This window comes from Notechis scutatus, chromosome 1 (assembly GCF_049901735.1).
Source record: "Notechis scutatus isolate UNSWTSFEM ecotype Mainland chromosome 1, rNotScu1.2, whole genome shotgun sequence".
In the NCBI taxonomy this organism is placed as follows: domain Eukaryota; kingdom Metazoa; phylum Chordata; class Lepidosauria; order Squamata; family Elapidae; genus Notechis; species Notechis scutatus.
Window position 1 is genome coordinate 228,273,662 of NC_142009.1, and position 23,782 is coordinate 228,297,443.

At 35.5% G+C, this 23,782-nt stretch overlaps 2 protein-coding genes and 3 pseudogenes across 2 annotated transcripts; 1 reads left to right on the forward strand and 4 right to left on the reverse strand.

The window, feature by feature from the left end:
* Positions 1-486: 486 nt before the first annotated feature.
* LOC148133220 (olfactory receptor 5F1-like) lies at positions 487-1,020 on the reverse strand (annotated as a pseudogene).
* Positions 1,021-3,287: 2,267 nt separating this feature from the next.
* LOC113424758 (olfactory receptor 5F1-like) lies at positions 3,288-6,261 on the reverse strand. Its single transcript, XM_026686610.2, has 2 exons — positions 5,330-6,261; positions 3,288-3,312 (listed from the first exon to the last, which is right to left on the reverse strand). The coding sequence occupies exons 1-2, from the start codon at positions 6,259-6,261 to the stop codon at positions 3,288-3,290; spliced, it is 957 nt and encodes a 318-aa protein (XP_026542395.2).
* A 3,284-nt stretch (positions 6,262-9,545) lies between these two features.
* LOC113424777 (olfactory receptor 8D1-like) lies at positions 9,546-10,525 on the reverse strand (annotated as a pseudogene).
* A 3,722-nt stretch (positions 10,526-14,247) lies between these two features.
* Positions 14,248-15,233, forward strand: LOC113424778 (olfactory receptor 5L1-like; annotated as a pseudogene).
* A 6,194-nt stretch (positions 15,234-21,427) lies between these two features.
* Positions 21,428-22,366, reverse strand: LOC113429255 (olfactory receptor 5AS1-like). The gene has a single exon (XM_026691776.2). It carries the CDS (start codon positions 22,364-22,366, stop codon positions 21,428-21,430), a length of 939 nt encoding a protein of 312 aa, XP_026547561.2.
* Between the last annotated feature and the right edge of the window lie 1,416 nt (positions 22,367-23,782).

Genomic DNA, 23,782 nt, shown 5'->3' on the forward strand with positions numbered 1-23,782 from the left:
TAAATATTCCACAGAACTAGGACACAATTCCTGGCACTTTATTAAACTGAATTCCTATTCACTGCAGTCTGCAGATGAAAATATTTATCTTACATGTGAATCATTCTTATTCATTGCGCTTATCAGGGCATCCTTTACCTCCTTGTTCCTCAAACTGTAAATCAAGGGATTTAACATAGGGATGAGTAAGGCATACAGTACAGTCATAATTTTATGCTGACGTTCAGAATAGTTTGAACTGGGTTGCAAATAAATAAACAAACCTGTTCCATAAAACATGGTCACAACAACCAGGTGGGAGAGGCAGGTAGGGATAGCTTTTTGCTGGCCTCCCAATGAGTTAACCTTGAACACTGTTGAAAAGATGCACAGGTAGGAGATGAGAATAATTACAAAATATATCAAATGATGGTTCCAGCACCAGTGAAACCATATATTTTAGGGACAAGAGTGTCTGAGCATGAGAACTTGAGGAGTGGTGGGAGATCACAGAGAAAAATGATTGATTTCATTGGATTGGCAGAAAGACAAAGTCCCTATCAGGGTGGTATGAATAATGGAATTCAGGAACCCAGCTATGAAGGCTCCTCCTGCCATTTTGAGGATTGGGCATGGGACATGAGAGATGGGTACAGCAAAGGATTGCAGATGGCCAATTGCATATGCCATCAACCCAAACAGAATGATTTCTGTACTTGCGAAAGCAACAAATAAATAAAGCTGGATGATGCATCGTGTGAAGGAAATGGTTTTCCTTCTTGACAGGAAAATTGCCAAAATCTTGGGGAGGGTGGTAGAAGAATAACAAAAATCTATGAAAGCCAAGTTGCTAAGGAAAAAGTACATGGGTATATGAAGCTGAGGATCCATTCTGATCAGCAAAATCATGCCCAAGTTACCTACTATTGTGATAACATAGGTCAGGAGGAAAAACATGAAAAGAGGAACTTTCATTTCTGGTTGTTCTGCAAATTCAAGGAAGATGAATTCAGATATTGCTGTGTGATTTTCCCCAGACATCGTTGTGGCTGAATTTATCCTGTCTTGTTTATGATTATGGGTCTCCATACATGTTAGACATCAGAAGCAATAATGCAAAAAACTGTGGAATAACTCAGCTGTTTATTTCATTTTGTAGAACAAATACTTTTATTCTTTTATTTGCTGAAAAACATAATGTAAAATAAATCTCATTATATGGTGTAAAGAGATTATGAATAAAAAATCTACATACAGTACTCTGCTGTGATTATAGAATTTGACAATTTCATGTGTTTGACAAAATGAATGACACATCACAATCCAAGTTATGTCCATTTCATGTCATGTCACTATACATACAAGGGGCCAAGCTTGTGTTGCAACTTCTTGATACTAATTTCATGATGCACCCCCATGGATGTCACTGTAGCTTGCTTTAATATCAACAAATATAACTTTCGCTTGCATTCTAAGAATGTGGTTGTTTTATTTTCAGTGATGTAGTTTGATAACCTACACAGAGAGTCCAAAAAATAGATAACTGATGCAGCAAGGCAATTCAATGAGTTGTATAATTGGGATATCTGTCCAACAAAAGGATACAACAGCCAAAAGTATTTTTTTTTCCTACTGAAACTTTTAGAAAAACTAATTCCAGTGAGACTGCAAATTAAAGAGGCATTTCAAGGTAATTGAGCAGCAGTACAAGTGTATTGATTTGTTTTAATAAATCAGTGATAGCAATAGCCCAATACAATTGTCTGATTACATGTTGGGAAAAAACTAGGAAAAAAGTTTAGTTAGAACAGGCTGAAAATTAATATTGAGTTATAGGAATTATTTTTTGCAGCTGTGTTTATCCCCAGGAAGAACATATCATTTCTCTTAGCTTCATGAGATATGAAATTCCTGGTAAGGTTCTCTGTGTAGCAAGAAAGTTGTGATGCTTAGATGCATCTTTTAAAAAGCTGAGTTTATTGATCAATAGAACTGATATTTGATTATTTGTGAGGAGCAGCTGAAATGCACTCAAAGAGAACCAAAGTCAATTGAGTTGTTAAATTTGCTAGTGGTTTTGTTTGTTTGCTTGTTTGCTTCTTTTCAGTTACTTTTCATTCAGCAATAATAATAATAATAATAATAATAATAATAATAATAATAATAATAATAATAATAATAATAATAATAACAACAACAACAACAACAACAACAACAACAATCAAAAAGAAAAGGGTTTGGTTCATTGACATTACAATATCTGGTGAAGACATGCAGCAAGAAAAAAATCACAAAGTATTGGGACTTACAAATTGAAGTTGAGCTACTTTGGAAAAAGAAATCGTGTGTTATCCCAATTGTAATTGGAGCCCTTGGAGCAATACCTAAAGGGCCACCTCGCTATTTGGAAATTCTGAATTTATCAGACTTGAATACCCTGATTCTACAAAAAACCACCCTACTTGGAACAGCTTATATCCTCCGATGCTACTTTAACAGTTCCTAGGTCCTTGGTAAGGACTCGAGCTGTTGAACTATCAAGCAGCCCCAAAGGCTGTGAATCTCACTAAAGATTAAATAATAATAATAATAATAATAATAATAATAATAATAATAATAATAATAATAATAATAATAATCGTAATCGTAATCATAATCGTAATAATCATAATCATTCTAAAAATTACTGTTTGCTGAGGGAAATAATTTTCTGTTTAAGATTCATAAAGAAGCCAGATTTTTGCAAACATTCTTCCTCCCCTCCCCCATTTAAATCAGGGAAAAAAATAAAGACAAGCCTGGCAAGCGTGATTTCTAAGGGCCCAGCTAGGAGAAAGAGAAGTTCTGAAAAGGCAGGACAGCCTTGACAGGCAGCCTGCATCTGCTACTCTTCTCAAAAGGATATTGATATCCTGTGAAATTATGGGATGGGAGAAAAGTCCTCCTCTGTTGGTTTGTAGAAGAACCACTGTTTCTTTGTGGTTCAGAAAAGTTTCAATGAATATTGAAGAGTCATCTAATATCTTAAAGGTTTATTAATACAGCTTTCTTGGATCAAATTCCATTTCACCAAATGCCTGGAGTTCATATAATTGTTTATTTTATTACATTCTAGCGTTCCTCAAAAAAAAAGTCAGCTTAAATAGAGATTGCTCACAGATGCAACCCCGAGAGCTGATGGGGGTTCTGTATTTTTCTATGTAAGAATTGCCATTAATTTAGATATTTGGGGCAGCTTTGCAAAAGAGTAGAACAGTCTCTTTCTATAATTGTTTCATGAGGATGTGTAAAGACACAATGGGTATATGTCACTGTTTAAGTCTCAGAAACAAACTGTTAACCTGGTTATGCCTGGATTATGAGAGGGATACAAGAACACTGAAAGACAATAGAGATATTCCAATAATTCCACTATTTTGTTAAGAGTAAATGTAATGCAGAATTGTTGTGGGGAAAAATGGGGAAAGTACCACAGTATATAGAAGAAGAAGAAGAAGAAGAAGAAGAAGAAGAAGAAGAAGAAGAAGAAGAAGAAGAAGAAGAAGAAGAAGGAGAAGGAGGAGGAGGAGGAGGAGGAGGAGGAGGAGGAGGAGGAGGAGGAGGAGGAGGAGGAGGAGGAGGAGGAGGAGGAGGAAGGTCATTTTCAATTCACAAATATACTACACTTTCACACAGATACCCCCCCCCCCGCATCAAATGTATATATGTATCAGTCATCAAATTCATCATTCTCACCCCAAAATTGTGTTAATATCCCTGCATCACTGATACAATGATACAAAAACAATCAGGCTCTATCACAAAGATAATTTATCTTTGTATCTCCCTATTTTCTTTCCCTCTCTCTCCCATTCTCAGGCATGTAACAACCTACCTGTATGAGCAGGAGGTAACTCATGTGATAATAGAAATGTCTCATAATTATTTCCAGAAGCACTTTCTTTCTATGTCTCAAAGATTGTACTTGCACACTTAATCTATCATAAGAACCTGTCACAGTACCCTTTCGAGTGCACAGTTGATGTTATTATGCTGAAACAGCAAGTTAACAAAAGTAATATTGCTTCCTTCCTTGGTTCCCTTAAATAACTTTCAGGGGGGAAAAAATCTGGTTGGGAGTTCAAAATTTATGGTAACTGAGGATAATGTGAATCATGGCCCAATCTCTCTGCAGAATTTGGTGTTATTAAACAGCTAGAAAATAGTTCGCAAAACTTTTGGATTTTTAATAGCCAGAAGGAGGCTATTTCTACAGGCCTCCCAGTGGGGACAGTTTAAATTCATCATATGATATTCAAAAGCTCCCTCCTTAGTTTCTTAATTGGTTACTCAAAGGATCATGGTAAATGGCTAACTATCTGCTCTAATTTTAGATTGATTGTCACTGTTCAATGAATTAAGTATTACTATCTTCCAAATTGCCATTGAAGGTTGAATGAAAACTCATGCCTATATCTCCATAAATTTATTTCAAATGGGGATATTTTTAAAAAAATGAAGCAAGAAACTACTGGGAATTCTTGAAATTAGCTATGTTGTTATTTGCGTTTATGTCGTTACATGATCACCATCATTGGCTACACACGTCTGCCAATGTTGGACACCTAGTGGCTCATCTAGCAATACGTCTGTGCCCAGTGCAGGAATCAAGTAGTATTGCATTCCGAACAGATGATCATTCAGGATGCCTTTAAACATTTTTAAGGAGGGAAGTTCTACCATCTTCTGAGGTAGTCGCTTCTATTACTGAAAAGTCCTTAGGAATTTATTTTTGATGTCCAACTGAAATCTGCTTCCTTGTAATCTAAACACATTGTTTCTTGTCCCATCTTCATGGACAGCTCTGAACAATTCTGTGCCATTTTCTATATGATAACCTTTGAGACAGTGGTGGGATTCAAATTTTCTTACTACCGGTTCTGTGGGCATGGCTTGGTGGGCGTGGCAGGGGAAAGATACCGTAAAATCTCCAGTCAGAGGTGGTATTTGCCGGTTCTCCGAACTACTCAAAATTTCCACTACCGGTTCCCCAGAACTGGTCAGAACCTGATGAATACCGCATCTGCCTTGAGATGTTAAAAGAAAGTACCTTTTCTTCATTGGGATATGCAAACACAATACTTTCCACCATTCTCCATCAATTTTTTCTTTCATGATACTTTCTAAAGTAAGAGGCCATTAAATTTATTTACCGTTTTAATAATAAATTACAATATTTTAGACTTATTGACAATATTTAAAGTATTTTACAATTTCAAAGTATAATACAACTGTTACACAGTAAAATACAAATGGGGGAGCATATCTAAGTGAGCTGAAACCTTCTCGACTTAATAATTATTTCAAATGCAAAAATAGATTTCTATCCATTGTTCTCTTCAATGAATCCTTCAGCTGCTTGTTTCTCAAACTGTAGATTAAAGGGTTAAGCATTGGGATGATGAAGGCATAAAACAAAGAAACAGTTTTATTCTGATCCTCTGAATAGTTTGAACTGGGTTGCAAGTATATAAAGAGGCCTGTTCCATAAAATATGAATACAGCAATCAAATGAGAAATACAAGTAGAGAAAGCTTTTTGACGGCCAACCACAGAATTCATCTTAAATATTGTGTAAAGAATATGTATATATGAACTCAGTATTATCAGGAGAGAGCCCAGCATATTAATTCCAGCACAAACAAAAATAAATATTTCAGTTAAAAAGGTTTTGGAACACGAGAGTTTGAGGAGTTGGGGGATCTCGCAGAAAAAATGGTTGATTTCATTAGAGTGGCAGAAAGATAAAGTGCCTACCAGAGTGGTATGAATAATGGAGTTCAGGAAGCCAGCTATGAAGGCTCCTCCTGCCATTTTGAGGCATTGGGCATGGGACATGTGGGAAGGATACAGCAAAGGATTGCAGATGGCCACGTAACGGTCATATGCCATCAACCCAAACAGAATGATTTCTGTACTTGCGAGAGCAACAAATAAATAAATCTGGATAATGCATCCTGTGAAGGAAATGGTTTTCTTCTCTGCCAGAAAATTTTCCAAGGCTTTGGGGATAATATTGGAGGAACAACAAAAATCTATGAAAGCCAGGTTACCGAGGAAAAAGTACATGGGTGTATGAAGCTGAGGGTCCATTCTAATCAACAAAATCATGCCCAAATTACTTACCACTGTGATAAAATAGATTAGTAAGAAAAATATAAAAATTGGAACTTTCAGTTTGGGATTTTCTGCAAAACCCAGGAGGATGAATTCAGACACTGCAGTGTGATTTTCAATAGACATCTTTGTTTCTGAATTATTCTTGTGATGTTCATGGAGAATAGATATGGATCTTCATGTACCTTCCAAAGTTAGAATTAAGCATTTTATTTAAATAATACTAATGAAAACTATACAAGAACAACAAACCTCTCCCAAAACTCCATCCCAAATCCTACATCATCAACAGAGAAACTGGTTCTTAAATATGATACTATTAAGGGGATTTTCTGCCAATAAATCCTAATTTGTCACTTTAGAGTATAGAGACAATAATGTTTATGAATCTTTCTCCATCTGCAAATATAAAATCAATGTCATTGTAAAGTCAGGTGTATTTTAACAGTTTGCATATTTGGAAAATATTATTAAAGTATAATAATCATGAGCTTTGGGTAATTTTGTTTGTAATATGCAGCAATATATTATTTTATGAATTTCTTTTTTGATTTTTATTCCAGGCAGTTTAAAATACTTTAAAAAACAATTCTCATCATATTCAATAAAAGATGGTACATGGATGATCACCATATCTCTTTCTAGAAGATGCGTTCAAGTGTCCGTATTGTATGATATACTAGTGGAAATCACTTAATCAATCTTTCATGTTCCCTATCAGATTCCCCTTTTCCTTAGAAAAGATTATTAGCATATACATTCTAGAACTGTCAGTGCTAATTATTGCTGGTAAATATTTCCAGATGTGAACATGTTTATCTTGATTTTTTAAAACTCATTTCATAAATGTTCCAATACCACAGTTGATATTTTAAACTGGTGGGGATAGGAAAAGTTTGTCCCTTGCTCATAGGCTTGGAGAAGATCCTAAACTGTAAAAGGAAAAGGTTGGATCCAGAAACTTCCTTCCATCTGGCTATTGCATTATATGTATTATGTGGCCGTGTGGATGTATCACATGCATCTATGAGAAGAGAATATACATACTGTAGTTATGCACACCATTCTCTGATTGCCCCTGAATAAAGAGGAATAGTACATTTCTGCATTTTAGCAGATATACGTTACTACAGTATTTGTTTCCTTCTATGTAAATTTTGGATTAGTAGAAAGGTGTTTTTCCCTTGGAAGTCATTTGCAAAACCTAATTGCACAGGATAACTGCATTGGGTAGGATTAGATAGTATTATTTATGCCACAAAAAGAATAGGAGCTTTTTTGTATGTATGGAATTCTCAGTTAATTTCTGTAAATGGAACAGTCCTGCAATGGGGTAGGGAATCCTGAGAATATAGAACAGAATTGTAAAGAGCTCCCTTTTGCATGGTGACAAAAAGTTATGTGTTTATATCTATATCTATATCTATATCTATATCTATATCTATATCTATATCTATATCTATATCTATATCTATATCTATCTATCTATCTATCTATCTATCTATCTATCTATCTATCTATCTATCTATCTATATGGATTTTCCAACATTGTTTATTTTGGCTGTTACAGTGTGCATGTCCATGTCCATGCACACACACAAACCCAAGTCATCGTACAAATAGCCCAGTCAAACAGCTGGTGGTAGTTTTTCTTCTTCCTTATTTAGATATTATCATCTGGTATATTGTTTATACACTGTGCATCCAGCATTTCTTCCTTAGCTACCTTCCATATTCTGAACATATGAATAAGCAAATGGAAAAAACAGAAATTTATCTAACCTGAATAACAATAACACTTCCCACCTTTAGGACCAGGAAGAAATTAACTGGACAGTGGGTTACCTGTTAGATAGCTCCAAATCCATTGTTTCAGTGATGTTGTTATGATGCCCGATTAATCTCACATGGTATACCTTACGCTCTGTGTTCCTAGAAGGTTTGACTAAGCTTATTCATCTTTAGGTCACATTTACTTTCTGAGTCCAACCTGAGAATCATTTCTTCCTGCTATTAACTAGCGCTTTAAAAACTTTCAGTCAGTATTCTTATGGGAGCACATAATTTAAATTACTAATTTAACTTACTAACTTGAGAGATATAATGTTTAAAAATAAAGCAAAACACTAGAAGTTTTGAAGTTTTTTTTCTCCCCCTCTTTTTAATGACACGTGGCAGGTTGTGTTTCCAATTATCACCTTGTTTCTAACTGTTATCCTGCCTAGCTTAAGCCATATAGTTTCATAATATCTGAAATATGTGAACTTTAGACTTTTGTATTTTTAAATTATTATTACAATGATAATGATATTTAATAAAAATGTTTAAATGATTGAATATCTCAGAAAAAGCAGTTTACTTCCTTGTTGTTTCCTTAATGGTGAAGTTCAGATTATAGATTACAAGCAGCTTTTATACAGTATGTAGGCATTTCTTCAATTCTGTAGGGAATACACTTAAGCCTCATACAAATTCTCTTTTACCTTGCCCCATCTTGCAAAAAGATTCTTCCACAGGCTACATTTATATTCTACAAAACTCCAGCAAAATTTCAGTTAATTTAAAATGAAAGGCTAAATTCTGTAGGGGCTGTTAGGGATAACATTGTTTACCCTAACTGGTTTGGGTAAAAAATAATAAATAAGTTATCATGGTTTGTTGGTTAAAGTGTGTGTAAGTTTAACTACAAGAATGTAATTAAGGGTGTGGTTGTAAAAGCACCATAAAAGAAGCAAGTCAATTGCAGCTCTCTCTCTATGGCTTAATGATCCCTAATTACTGGATGGATTGATGACTGCGTTTTTCCTTACTGGAACGGAGGAGAGAAAGGAGTGTTGATTTCTCAACGGAGAGAAGAAATAATACGGACTGATTTATTGTAAGTGAACTGATATTGGCTATTCAACACGGACTTTGCAAATTGAGTATCCCCGACTGGACTGACTGAAATGATACATGACTAATGGACCGTTTATTTTGACTATGCTATAATTCCTAATGGAATAAACTATATTTTTGATAGCACAAGCGTATCTGTATTTTACTGCGTGTTAACTAAAATACAAACTTATCTCACACATTTACCTGTCTGCCTATCTGACTACGCTACACATTCTGTTTAGTTTGTTTTCCTTAACACTTGTTGGGGAATTCAGGCTTAACAGGGGCTTTGTCATACAGACTGAGGATACACTGTTCTATAAATTTAACAGGGAATACAACAGAGGTCAAAAAGAATTGCACCAATGTTGCTGAACTAAGTCAAAAGCAGATCGAAATAGAAACATGGCTGTTTGAAAGGGTGGCATTTCAAAGACAATAAAGTCGACCTCAAGGACATATCCTCCCATATTCTTCCTGTCAAACCTTTGGTAAACTACCCTGCACATTCATTGTGGGGGAAAAAAGATTTATCTATAGTGTATTTGCTGAGATTGCACTACTTGGTGCCATTGGCACCATGAAGAATGGAATCTGCCTCTTGTTCTTCTAAGAGCATCCTTCACTTCCTTGTTCCTCATGCTGTAAATTGGTGGGTTAAGCATGGGGATTGTAACTGAGTACAACACAGAAACCACCTTGTCCTGATCCAGGGAATAGCTGGAACTTGGCCATGAATACACAAAAAGGGAACTTCCATAGAACAATGCACAGTGGCCAAGTGGGAAGCACAAGTGGAGAAGGCTTTGCACCTGCCTTCAGTAGAGTGGATAGTCAGCACTGTGATGAGAACAGACAAATAGGATGCTAGAATGACTGCAGTGCTGATCAAGATGTTGAACCCAACTACAGCAAAAAGAAGTCTCTCATTGAAATGAGTGTCTGAGCAGGCTAGGGTTAGGAGTGGGGGCCCATCGCAGAAAAAGTGGTTGATCTTATGAGAATGACAGAATGGGAGGCGAAATATAGAGATGGTATGTGTAGCTGAGCTCATCACACCTATGACATATGCTCCAGCCAGTAACCCCTCACAAACTGTGACATGACAACTGTGTAAAGCAGAGGCTTGCAAACTGTAACATAACGATCCTAGTCCATGACAGCCAGGAGGTAGCCCTCAATGGTAGCACAAGCTGCAAAGAAGAATAACTGAGTGGTGCATCCAGCAAATGAAATGGTCTTTCTGCCTGCTAAGAAATTCACCAACGTTTTAGGAACAATTGTGGAAGAATAGCACATGTCTAAAAGAGAAAGATGGCTCAGGAAGAAGTACACAGGAGTATGGAGTCGTGAGTCAATCCTGATTAATAAAAATCATGCCAAGATTTCCAACAATGGTAAAAATATAAACAGCTGAGAAAAACAAAAAAGACAGCATTTGAAATATATACTGATCTGTAAAGCCCACAAGAGTAAAATCACTTCCCATAGAGACATTTCCTTCAGACATTTCTTTGATGAAAAGGTTGCATGCCAGTCTTTGATTTTTTTCAGATGACACCACTGAAACTAGAGAGAAGCACATTTTTTTAAAAATAGCAAACATTTAAAAATAACAGACTACAGACTGTTTTCACGGTTATTTCCATTGTCATTCTAACATGAACTTTTAGAATCAATCGCAGTTCAATATATCCTTCCTTCTCCTGTAGCCCAGCCACTGCCAAATCTAGTTATTTATTCAAGATTATAATTTCAGATGTTTGTTTCCTAAACATTCATCCTATTCCTGATATACATAAATCTGAGTTCTCTAAACTGTTATTTTCCTCTTTCAGCCCTCCTTTATATAAATAATAAATCTGCTCCTCCCTAATTTAAATCTCTTCCTTGCTATTTAAAGTCACATAATTTTTTCAGCTGTACATTTCATAAGATAGATACATCATTATAATTATTTACAATTAGTGTTAAAACTAAAATAAAAGGAAACATTCTGCTTCACAAAAGATGCACCTCCAATTTTCAGTTATCTTTCCCCTTTATTGAAAAGTTGCTCCAGTATGGAATGGAATGTAGAAATGTATGGGAGGCAGTGGGGAAGTTTGACTCTTGAATGCCTTCTCTCCCATAAGAAATATATCTTTCTAAATGTGCAAAGCCATCACCCAGTACAACTGATTAATAGAGGAAACAGTATCAGACGCCACAGATAAAAAGGGGAAGTTCCTTGGAACAGGCATGAATGGAGAGAACAGGTCTTCTTTTTTTAACCTCGCAATGAAATTCTGCTTCTTACTGTTATATACTTGTTTATCTGGAACTATGAATTGCTGAAAATATTTTATTCTTTCCCCAAGTAATTCTGAACTCGCCCCTTTCCTAAGAGGTCTGTAGGGGGCGTGCATAAGTGCACCAATGTACCTACCCTCCCTGTCCTATTGTTTCTTTTATTTTTCTTATATGTATCCATGTATTCATAACTATGTTTTTACTTATACCTATTATCTTGTAAGCAATTGACAAACCAAATAAAATATAAATAAATAAATAAATAAATAAATAAATAAATAAATAAATAAATAAATAAATAAATAAATAAATAAATAAATAAATAAATAAGTAAATAAATAAATCATGACTTCACTCACTCTGGGGACACAAGAATAATGTTCAGTTTTAAACTTGCTTGTGTCTTGCTTCCAATAGTTTTAAACTTGTGATTTAACTGTTTGCTGAAGGGACCCTGGGAAGATTCATTTAGGAAAACCAGTGAAATGTTCTAGAGGTTCATACATTGCAACTTCATCTATGCATCTTGTTGGGCCCTGCTTGTGGCACAAAATTGTTTACTGTGTGCTAGGAAATAATATCATTGTGGGCAAGACCAGTTGACAAATGAGAAAAAGGAAACCTTTAAAAACAGTCAATAAAGTCCAACATTTGCTAATAAAATTATAATAGTGACCATTCAAAGTTACAATGGCACTGAAAAAATGGACTTATGACCATTTTTCACACTTACGACTGTTGCAGCATCCTCACAGTCATGACAGGCTAGGCGAGGAGATGCGTGCCTCGATGTGAGTGATATTGAGTTGGCCACACCCAGCCAATAACATGACCACCAAGCCATGTCCACCCAGTCACATGACCACCAAGCCACGGCTACCACCTAAGCCACACCCACAGAACCAGTTGTTAAAAATTTGAATCCCACCCCTGGTTGAAGGGCTTTTCTAGCAAAGCAGAGGTAATTATGATACCAGCCTTGATGGTGCAGCTAGGGCTGTAACTTAACATTGAAAACTATGATCCTGCAGCTGAAGCTGCTTCCAGTGATAGAGGAAAGACAAGCCAAACTACTTTGGCCAGCCTTGAACTAGCTAATTTAGAAAACGATGTTTCCTCTGCCATTAATTTTCTCTTTATCCTATAGGATTATTCGGCTCTATTTTTTTTTAACCCTAGGTATATTATCGCTTGTTCATCAAGAGAACTTCCTTGATGTGGCATGGCTATTTTCTTCTGAGCCACTTAATTATTACCCCATTAGTTTATTTTCAGAATGAGGTAGGCCACTTATAAAAATTCACTTTCTCTGGTTTTGGTAATAAATCAAAGTACACTAAGCTTGGAAGTGTTTGGAGACTATAGGTGATCTAGAAATGTATTTTAAAATATTTTTTATTGAACATTTAACCACAAAGAAAAGACTATTGAGTATTGTCAGACATACATGCAATCAAACAAAGAAATAAAACAAGTCATTGAGAGGACAATATGTTTAATGGTTAAGGCATTAGACTTGTACTGGGAAGACCAGGTAGTAATTCTCAGGCATGGAAACTTACTGGTTTTGGGCCAGTCATTATCATTCAGCTAAGACTAACACATATAGTTTTGGGGGGAAAGGAGAATAAATGCTGTTTATGCTGCCTTGAGCTCCTGGAGAAAGAAGCAAAAGTAATGGTTTCTTCAAATCAAGCTTGATTCCTGATGGCTTCATAGACTCTCTGTGTGAGGTGTGATAGGATTTTCTTAAAGGATGTCAACACTAAGAAAGTTCTTTCCTGTTGCCTTCTTCCATGATGTTTTCCAACTTCCCAATCTTATGACTTGTTAACTATAAGACTTCAGATTTCCCAGTGTTGTCAGTGGTCTCCTATTGAAGGACTAATTGATCTGAGCCTGTTTAATTTTTTCAGCCTCAGCTCAGAGCAGATAAAGATTCCCTGCTGCCTTCTGAGAAATGGAGAAAATGTAATCATATCACTGTAAGCCAGAATGCTTCAGAGGGACGTTGATAAAGATTCTCAGTCATCCAGGTAAACCTGTCTGAAAGTTGAATCATGACAACCGGACTTATTTTCTTGATAGAGTCGTTTTACTGGTCATCCAAGCAGGTTCCTTAGTCAGAGCAAGTTAGGCAGAGTCATTGGAATGTACCAACTCCTCCAGCATCAACCTCAGGGATCTCCTCCCTGAAGAAAGAGTTGGTACGTTCCAAAGGAGCTTGCTCTGGCTGCTGCTACTGCTTGGATGAGCGGTGAAATGTCTCAAACCAATAAGAAAACAAGTCCAGTTGCCATGACTCAACCTTCAGACTTCAAAGATATATATATATATATATAAAAATAAATAATAATAAATAATAAATAAATAAATAATAAATATATATATATATATTTAGGGCTGCTGTGATCTCTCTTTTATCAGATAAAAGAATAGCTCGGTTATTCTAATGTGAAATTATTTCCCCATGATGGCTGGTCCTGGTAGATCTTTCTTACACAGTCTTACACATCCAATTAGCCATGGAGTTCTTTTTGGTGTCTTGACTTTATGGCTGATGAGAGATACTTCTATAAATAAATAGATGATAGATAAATAGATGATGGAGAGAGAGAGAGATTTTATATTTCTCTATTACTGATAGGTTATAGAGAAATAACTGCAACTGGGATTGCAATATTATGATGGGTTTTGCTTAAAATCTCTTTTCAAATATGTTGATGGATTTTAATAAGTGATTGGTTTGGCAGCCACAAGCCGATTTTTTTTTAAATGTTGATAAAGATTCCTTTATTGCTTTTTTCTTTATTTCCCTTTTTCTCTGATGCAGAGAATATGATGCAGAAATAATCATCATTTTCTTTAGATGGTTTCTAGGTCAAATGTCTCTTCATATGGTATCAAATGTAATACTTTCCAGTTCGTGATCTGAAAGGAATGGAGAAAGGAAATTACACACTGGTGACCCAATTCATTCTTTTGGGTTTCTCAGACCACCCAGAAGATCTACAGGTCATTCTCTTTCTGATGTTTCTTGTGATCTACATTATGACCATGGTGGGAAATCTTGGGATCATCCTGTTAATCAAGTTTGAATCTCGTCTCCATACCCAAATGTATTTCTTCCTCAGCCATCTATCTTTGATTGACATTTGTTACTCTTCATCTATAACACCCAAATTGTTGATGGGTATTGCCTCTGTAGGTATAAGCATTTTTTTTTTTGCATGTGCAGTTCAGATGTACCTGTTCATCATATTTGTTGTTGCTGAATCATTTCTCTTGGCTGCAATAGCATATGACCGGTATGTGGCCATTTGCAATCCTTTATTATATACTGTGATTATGTCCAGAAATGTTTGCATCTTTCTAGTGCTTAGTTCTTATCTGTGGGGCACTATTTGTGCTCTAGTTCATAAAGTCTCTGCTTTTTGGCTACCGTTCTGTGGAAATATCATCAACCACTTCTTTTGTGATGTTGTGCCAGTTTTAACTCTGTCTTGTTCAGACACCCAGCTCAATAAGATGCTGCTTTTCATTTTTGCCACCTTTGTGGAAAATAGCACCATCATCATTATTCTCATGTCCTACATTTTAATTATTGTGTGTGTTTCAAGGATTCACTCCAGCAAGAGAAAATACAAGGCTTCCTCCACTTGTGCCTCTCACTTCACAGCAATCTCCATGTGACAATTCTCCTAATATACTGCCAGCCTAATGCAATCCGTGGAAGGGATTCAAACAGAATTACCTCTGTCTTCTACACAATGGTTATCCCTATGCTGAACCCTCTGATTTATAATCTGAGAAACAAGGAAGTAAAAGGAGCTTTTCAAAGGCTCATTTGCATTGATAGACAAAATGCATTTCTCAGAAGGAAACCTAAAGGAAATTCCGGCATTTCTATATTTGTGGTTGTGTAGCTTTGTAATGTATTTCTTGAAAACTACTGGTAGAGAAAGTATTACTTAAAGTATACCAGAATAAAAATCAGGATGTTTTCCCCCATGATGGTCTCATTTATTATAAAACTATGGATTCATAAGGCTCGTCGTGTCCCTAAGAAGGCTTGAGATGGCACACAAATTCTTCCTGAAAAGAAATAATTGATAAGGCAGGCAATGGAAATGTTTCCTACATACACTCTGACATCTATTTGTTAATAAGTATTGATGAGCTCTTTCTGGGTAACACTAGGAACCATTAATAATAAGTGGAGTTTCTCCTTGCTTATTCTGCTGCCTCCTCTTCTCTATCTTCATATGTCGCCTCTTTATTTCTAATTTACAAACAGGATGGATTTGGTAAGGGACCAATTTTAGCTGAGTGCCAAGGATCAGCATCTGCTTCTGACTTTCTTAGGGGCATCATCACCCTTAAGAAGATGTTCTGCTGATATCTTGGAGCTGCAGAGACCAGAAAAATGTCCTCTGTTTTAGAAAGCATTTGAATCTTTTGTTTTTAACTGGAGCAGAAGGGCATTATTTTAACTGTTGAGATAACCTGGGGCTCTTAACCAAAACTGTGCATGGATTTTTTTTGGCCAGTGTGTGCAACAACTCTTAGGAGTCACTTTTCCTTCCTTTATGATCATTTTAATTTGTTAAGGCTTGGAGTATGCTTAAAATATTAAAATAACACATTCCTAAATTTGAGAAATAGGAGGAGGCTATAAAATGTACATTTCTGCAATATAGGCCGATCCAGTAATCTGATATATCCATGCAATTTTCATGGCTAAAGAGAAGAGGGAGGAAGCATGTCAGAAAATAAGTGTATTTCTCAGCCATAAATGATCGTCCTGTTGGTTGATAGGAGTAACAAGTAGTATTTAGATGCTACAGTATCCATAATCTGCAGACTTCCCTACAGCCTGTACTGCTGAACCAAGCAGTCTTTGGTTAACATTTTCAGAACAAAAGGTGTTTTGAGATAATCTGAATGTTTTCCTGAAAGGGACCTTAAGGATAGATTAGTATCAGACAGCCATGGAAGAAGGTGAGGTCAAAATAGTCATAATTTGGCCGCAACCCTTTAATCAAAACTCTGTCCCTTCTCAGATGCATTGCTTGCAGAGATTTGAATGTTTGATTGTGGCTGCCATTTTGTTTTTGTTGTTTATATATCTCTCTCATGTGATTGTCTCTGAATACTATAGAATAAATACTATATCTGCAGTACTTGCCTCCAGAAGTTGTGAATGCCCCAAACACTGGAAGTTTTAAAGGAGAGATTAGATAACCATTTGTCTGAAGTGGTGTAGGGTTTCCTACTAAGCAGGGGATTGGACTAGAAGACCTCCAAGGTCCCTTCCAACTCTGTTATTCTATTCTATTCTATTCTATTCTATTCTATTCTATTCTATTCTATTCTATTCTATTCTATTCTATTCTACTCTACTCTACTCTACTCTACTCTACTCTACTCTATTCTATTGAGTCCAACTTTTTTTGAAAAAGTTTATAATGGTTGTTTTGATGTTATAATTATAATATTATATAGTGATATGGCTGCCTGATGTACTTACTCAGTATTATATTAATTGTAATAAGACATGAATACTATAATTATGCTTTCCCACTACCAGAATAGATGGAAGATTTGGTGAAGATTTGAAGAGTGACAACTTTATCAGTTGAACTTCCTTATTCTTCTGATTGCTAATGATGTAGCTTTGTTCTCTTTGCATCTTGTTGATTCAGGGGAGATTTTTCAGCCTGAGAATGACCAGGCTGATTGTGTACATCTGATATTGCCAACTTTCAATAAGTATGGATTGAGTATCAGGGAGTTTGACAACTTTTGCCTCAAACGAGAGATAATATTAGCCTCTGCAAGATCAGATCATGGATTTTAATGACATGTCTTTGTTTCTGGTGATCAGTGACTTGGGATGACAATCTTCATGGTAGACAGGATTTCTAAAGCTTTAGTATTCTCTTGACAATTCTCACATATTATTTTGCGTTTCTGAGATGTGTGCATGCATGTAAAACCCTTTACTTATGTAGTTCTATCTTATTCCCCACTTTGATGATCTTGTTAGGGCCAGTTCCCTCAGATACAACATATCAAAATAATCAATTATTTTGTCCTGATCTATTTTGGCAGAGGCATATTTAAAAAATTAGCTCTCTGGCTTCAGATATATTAAAGCCACTTACTCTCTGCTGATTGTAGAATACTGATCAAATAAATATTTTACTCAGATTAATAAATAAGTCTCTTAAAGAAGAATAGCTGAGCTAACAACACTCTTGGCAACCAATTTACAACCCAGAAATGATGTTGTTGCATGCATTGCCTCTGGATGTAAACAATAGGGAGACTTGTGAATGATTTTTAATCATCCTGGGTGTTAGTTGGGAATTAGGCATTATCCTGGGTATTAGATATCATTAGCATCCTGGGTATTAGTAGGGAGAATTATGAGCTACTTTTTTTTTTTTGAACAAATTTTATTAATTTTTTTAAAAAAACATACACAAGCAAACAAAACATAGGATGTAGTAACATAAAATATCTTTTTCTAAGAAACACATAGAATATCTTATTTAAAAACAAGATAATTCCAAATTATCACATTTCTATACAAACACAATTTAATATATATATATTTATCTTATCTGTTCAACTTCATATCCTTTCCCAACTTCTCTTTACTGCTCCCTTTCCTTCTGTTTAATTGTATTTCTTTTGCCTTAATTTATATATATTCATTATATATAGTTTCATTAATTCTCTTCCAACATCCTTTCAAACATAAACAAACATTACACAAAACATAAATACATTAAACTTCTTTTTGGAAAGCGGCTTACCCCGGGTTAGATCTTTTTGTACAGACATAAATCAAATTCGTGCTCACATAATATACTATTGCATATCTTATTTAACATTCTATATTTTCTATATATTTTCTCTCTCCTATTCATTCTTTTAATTCTATTTTATTTATTTCATCTCAATTTAAATAATTATACTTGCATCTTTTGTCCGTTCTCTTTCAATCATCTATTTTTCCTTTCTTTCTAATACAATATTTCTCCTGTAGCCACTGGTTGAAGTGTGACAACTTTTGATCTTTCCCCTAAATTTTACACTTAAAATAATACATACTTTCCATACTGATTCTGCTTCGTACATTCTAAGTACTACATTTCAAAATAATAAAACAAGCAAATAATATTAAATTTAGTAAGTAATAATAAAACCAAGAAAAAAGGAATATTGAGTTTATAATATAATAAGAGCAATATTTCATAGTAAATTAAACTCTATTATCAAATCTTAAACATTTTAATAGCTTCCCTTTAATGCATTATTAATTCATGTAATATTTTAATTTTCTAGTTCAATTTCAAATACTAATATCTACCATACAATCTTATGTACTTTTGCAGAATCATTTTTATAAAATTATATCTTACCCCTTATCTCTGAAAAAAACCTGTTTTTAACATCTTGTTTATAGCTTTTATGACTTCTCTTTCCTTTTTCCCTTCCTTTCTTATCAATTCTAGCTTTTTGACCCCCCCCCCCATCTCTCAAGTTTCACTCTCTTTATCTTCCCTCTCTGTTGTATTTCTCTTTTCTGTTGCTTTCTGACATCATATCGATTTTTCATCTTATTTTTCTTTTTCTTGGTTGCTTTTTTAAGTCCTGAATTCACCATTTCTTTACCCCCCTTACGCTTTTCTTCCTCCATTAAAAGTATTTGTCCATTAAAGATGGCTTCTTCTTCTTGGTCCCAGTCTTCCTGTCGCTGTTGTATTTCTTGATAGGTAGAAATCGCCATTTCTAAAAAGTGGAAAATAGATCCAGAAGAGCCCATGCCTTCCTGTTCCTCTTCTTTCAATTTTTGAAATTCCATTTGTAAATCTTCAAAAGATAATGCCATTTTTTCCCTTTTTTTAAAACAACCCAAATATCTTTAATCTTTCAAAAAATAGTTCACAAAGATCCCAAAATCACAAAGCAAACCAAATCAAAGCAGACAGTTCCATTTAGCACTTTTTTCTCTATATATTTTCTCTTCCTAGGGTAGAATTCAAATACACAGTTCCAAAGTAATCTTCTAGAAGTCATACCTTTTATTTCTGATCTTATAAACTCAAAGCAGTCTCCTTCAGTACAATCTTAAAATAAATCTTTACCTCTTCCCTTCCACTTATAGCAAATAAAAAGAATTTTAAGTTTTTATTTCCAATGTCCAGAAATCCTTTATCCCCTTGGCTTTAAATTTCAAGTTTACCTTCTATGCCCAAGCAGGTTTTCCAGATTTCCAACTGCTGTTTCTGTGGGAAGGGAGAGTGAAAGAAAGTAACTTTCCCTTTCAGCTTTTTTTTTGCCGCTTTTACGATCTTCCTTGGGAGACAATGTATCCTTCAAACGATTTAGTTTCCAGGGTATTTAGAAGTTTCTTGTAGTCCCGGTTCAGCCAAAACTTTCACCTTCAGCTGCTTCCTCCTGCACAAATCTTACCCGGCTGCAGGCTTCTTTGTGGCGGCCATTGCTGACCGCCGCTCCACCGCCTTGGGAAAAAGGGGTTTTGCCGGCTGAGGAGGGGGGTTTGCGATACCCCCAAACCCAAATCCAGATCCCCTCTCTCTTCAGCTGCCTCTACGGGGCAGCCCTATCCTCCGGATCCATTTGGATCGGAGGAACCTCGGCAGCGAGTGTAGCAGGAATCATGGAGGATCGCGAATTCCTGCCGCTGCTGAAGCTTTGCAAAACCGGAAGCCTCAATTATGAGCTACTTTTAATCAACTTCTAAAAGTAAATACTCAGTAATGTTATAACCAAAGAATAATAGAGAAAAAGTGTCTGTGGTGGATAATTTTATAAAAGAGTTCTAAATAGAATCTTAAATGATCACTGAAAGGTACTTCATGACCTGAACAACAAAACATACCATTCTCCTCTGGTTATTATTTTTGTATTTTAATTACTGCTCAAGAGAATAAAAATACATTTTTTAAAAAAAACACCTTCCATACTCCATGACATTAAAAAAAAAGTCAATGAACATTAATATTTCAGGTCTGGCCAAGTCTTGATCATGTCTTCTTTTGATCTGTGGCTGATAATGTGGGATAGTGATGTTTCAGTTTGACCAGGGCAGTGAAGAGAAATCTAACCTACACCTTTATTTTGAAAAGACGTCATGTCTCATATGTATGCAGTATGTAACTATGTATGCATATATGTATGCATGTATGTACATATTTACTTACTTACTTACTTACTTACTTACTTACTTACTTAACAAATTGTATATTGTTGCAATCCACGACTCTCAGGAATCCTAGTACTTAATAAAATAAAATAAGTCAGATAAAACCAAAATACAACATACAGCATCATGCCCCAAAAGACCTCTGAAAAAACTTAGTCTTCAACTGTTAATTGTTCTTCCTTTTTCACTAAACTCTTCCGCTAGAACCCAAACATGTGGGTGGGGTTCAGTTTAGATATTGAGTACTGTAATTACATTTGAGGCAGCTTAATATACAAGACAAACTCAGTTCAGGTTTTGCCAGTGTCCATAATTTGGAGACAAAGATTGTCCACTATAAATTCCTACTCTTGAATGCTGAATTAATTGTGTTTTTTAATTGTGGCAGAATATCAGCAAATAGCCCGAGCCTGCAAAGATGAAGTGAGGAAAGCTAAGGCTCACAATGAACAAAGGCTTGTGACAAAAGTAAAAAAATAAGAAAAAAAGCTTCTTCCAACATGTTAAAAACAAGAAAAAAATCAAGGAAACAATTGGTCCATTGCTGAGAGAAAGTGGTAAGAAGGTGCCAAACAACAGGGAGAAAGCAGAACTACTTAATTCATTTTTTGCACCTTTCTTTATACAAAGGGGAAAAAACAGTCCAGCCTATTAAAAATAGCACCACAAAAAAACAGATTAGGGACACAAGTTAAAACAGGGAAGAAAATGGTAAGTGAGTAGCTGTCCCAAACGGGGAAACGGGTGTTTCCTTTCAGAAACAAGACAGCTTCCAGAAGGGAGGAAAGTTTACCTTAAATTTTTTTTAAATAAATGTGATATAATACACTCATGACAAGTGAGTAGCATAAATATGTTCTTCTAAATTTTGTTTGCAACTCATTTGGAAGTGGCTATTCTTTGAAATGTTTTTTTCATGGCATTTCTAACTTCTCTATTCCTGAAACTATATATGATGGGGTTCAGCATAGGAATGATCACAACATAAAAGACGGATACAATCTTGTCTTGCTCCAAGGAATAGCTGGAGCTAGGGCGCAGGTACATGAAGAGAAGAGTCCCATAGAAAGTGCAGACAACAATCAGGTGGGAAGAGCAGGTAGAGAATGCTTTGTAAATACTTTCAAGTGAACGCATTTGGAGGACTGTGATAATGATCCAGCAATAGGAGGTTACCACTAGGGATGTAGTTACAACCTCATTAAACCCTACAAAAGCAAAGAGTAGAATCTGAACGAATTGGATGTCAGAACAATAAAGATGAGTCAGAGGAGGTCCATCACAGAAGAAATGGTTGATGATGTTGGAATGACAGCAGGTTAATCTTAAACGAAATCCCACTTGTATGGATGAATTCAGAAGTCCACATATATAGCAGATCATCACTAGTAGAATGCAGACAGTTTGGGACATGGTGGTGGTATATTTCAGTGGGTTGCAGATGGCTACATATCGGTCATATGCCATCACAGCCACAAGATAGCATTCAGTAGTTGCAAAACAGCAATATAAGTATTGCTGTAAGAAACATCCAGTGTATGAGATGACTTTCCTCTGTACCAGGAAGTTTACCAGCATCTTTGGGGTGACAGCAGATGAGTAGCAAAGGTCTAAGAAGGATAAGTTGCTCAGAAGGAAATACATGGGGGTTTGAAGGTGAGAATCATTTTTCACAGCCACAATGATCCCAATATTCCCCACAATAGTGATAACATAAATCAGTAAAAATATCACAAAGAGCACATGTTGTAGCATTACATGATCTGTGAATCCTAGAAGAATAAACTCTTCCACCTCAGTGCAGTTGCCTCCAATCATCTCACTAGTTTAGTTGATTCTTCACTGAAAGAGAAAATCATGTAAAATTAGTTCCCAAAGTTGAAAGGAACTTTCTCAGGGGTCAAACATTAAATTCCAGGAAACTATGTCAGCTCCATTTTTGCATTCAATATATTTCAATTATACTGTATATCAATTAGGCTTTATCTTTAAACAGTTCGGCAAACTCATATTTTGCCTATAGGTTTTCTCAGTGGAGTTCAGTATTATGAATGTTTGTGTTAAGAAAATTAGATCACATTTTCTTGTTTTCTTTTCCCCTTTGAAAATTCATTTTCATTTTTCTAGGTTGGGAAGGAAAATGACAAGAGACCATAAGCAGCAACAATAACGGAGTCTTCTCTTTTGCTCCTACCCATTTGAAAAACAAACATTAGCGATCAACCTCTTCCTCAATTTCTTTTTCCCAATTTTTTTTTTAGGAGCAAGTTCATCTGTTGTGGCTACAATGAAAGAGTTTAGCATGAGGTTTATAACCAGATTATTCAATTCATAAAAAGCTGAATGGGGAGACAAACCTATAGAAAATGATAAGTTCAAATACTCCATTCTTCTGAAGTTCTGAGGAGAATATCAAAACAACTATGCACAAGAGAATGTCAAAAAAAAAGGACTATCTGTGCACAAAATAGTGGTTACCTAAGCAAATTGGGTGAAGACCCTTGACTCTAGTTCTGTTAAGGATATTTAGAAGAAACTCTAAAGAGTGTGAGATAAGCAGAGTGGAAAAGTGATTGAGGACATGGAAAACCAGCTTTGAAACTGCTACTCCCTGTATGAAGCTGACAGCCCTTTCCATGTTTTTCCAACGAAATCCAAGTTCTGCTGCAATGGCTGAGATTAATACTGCAGTGGACTTATTAGATGCAGAAAGAAACTGCATCTAATACAGATAAGACAGAACTTGTTCTTAGCCAGACAAAAAGGAGTTTAGGAAACAGAGATTCTATCTGTGTTAGGCAAAGTAATTCTTCTCTTGAAACTTCTTTTTCATTATTTGGAAGTCTGAGTTTGCATGGTCAGTTTTTGATGGTGCTCAGAAGATTCTTTGTTTCATTACGACTAGAATGTTTTTTCCTGGACCTGTCAGATTCAATAATAATATACAAATCCCACATGTCCTATAGAATATACTGCATGAAAGACTGCCCTTGAAATCAATTCTGAGACTTCAGGTTATACATATTGCAGATCAAATTACTAACTGGGGCTAGTTATAAGATGCATATACTGTGTTGTCAAATAATTACTGGTTTGTTTCTGATCTGGCATGATGAAAATCATGACACACACACACACACACACACACACACAAATCATATTCTACCTTACTGGTTTATCTGAGATTGAAGTTCTTTAAATGAGTGTGATTTTGGTTCTATTGCTGACAAAAGC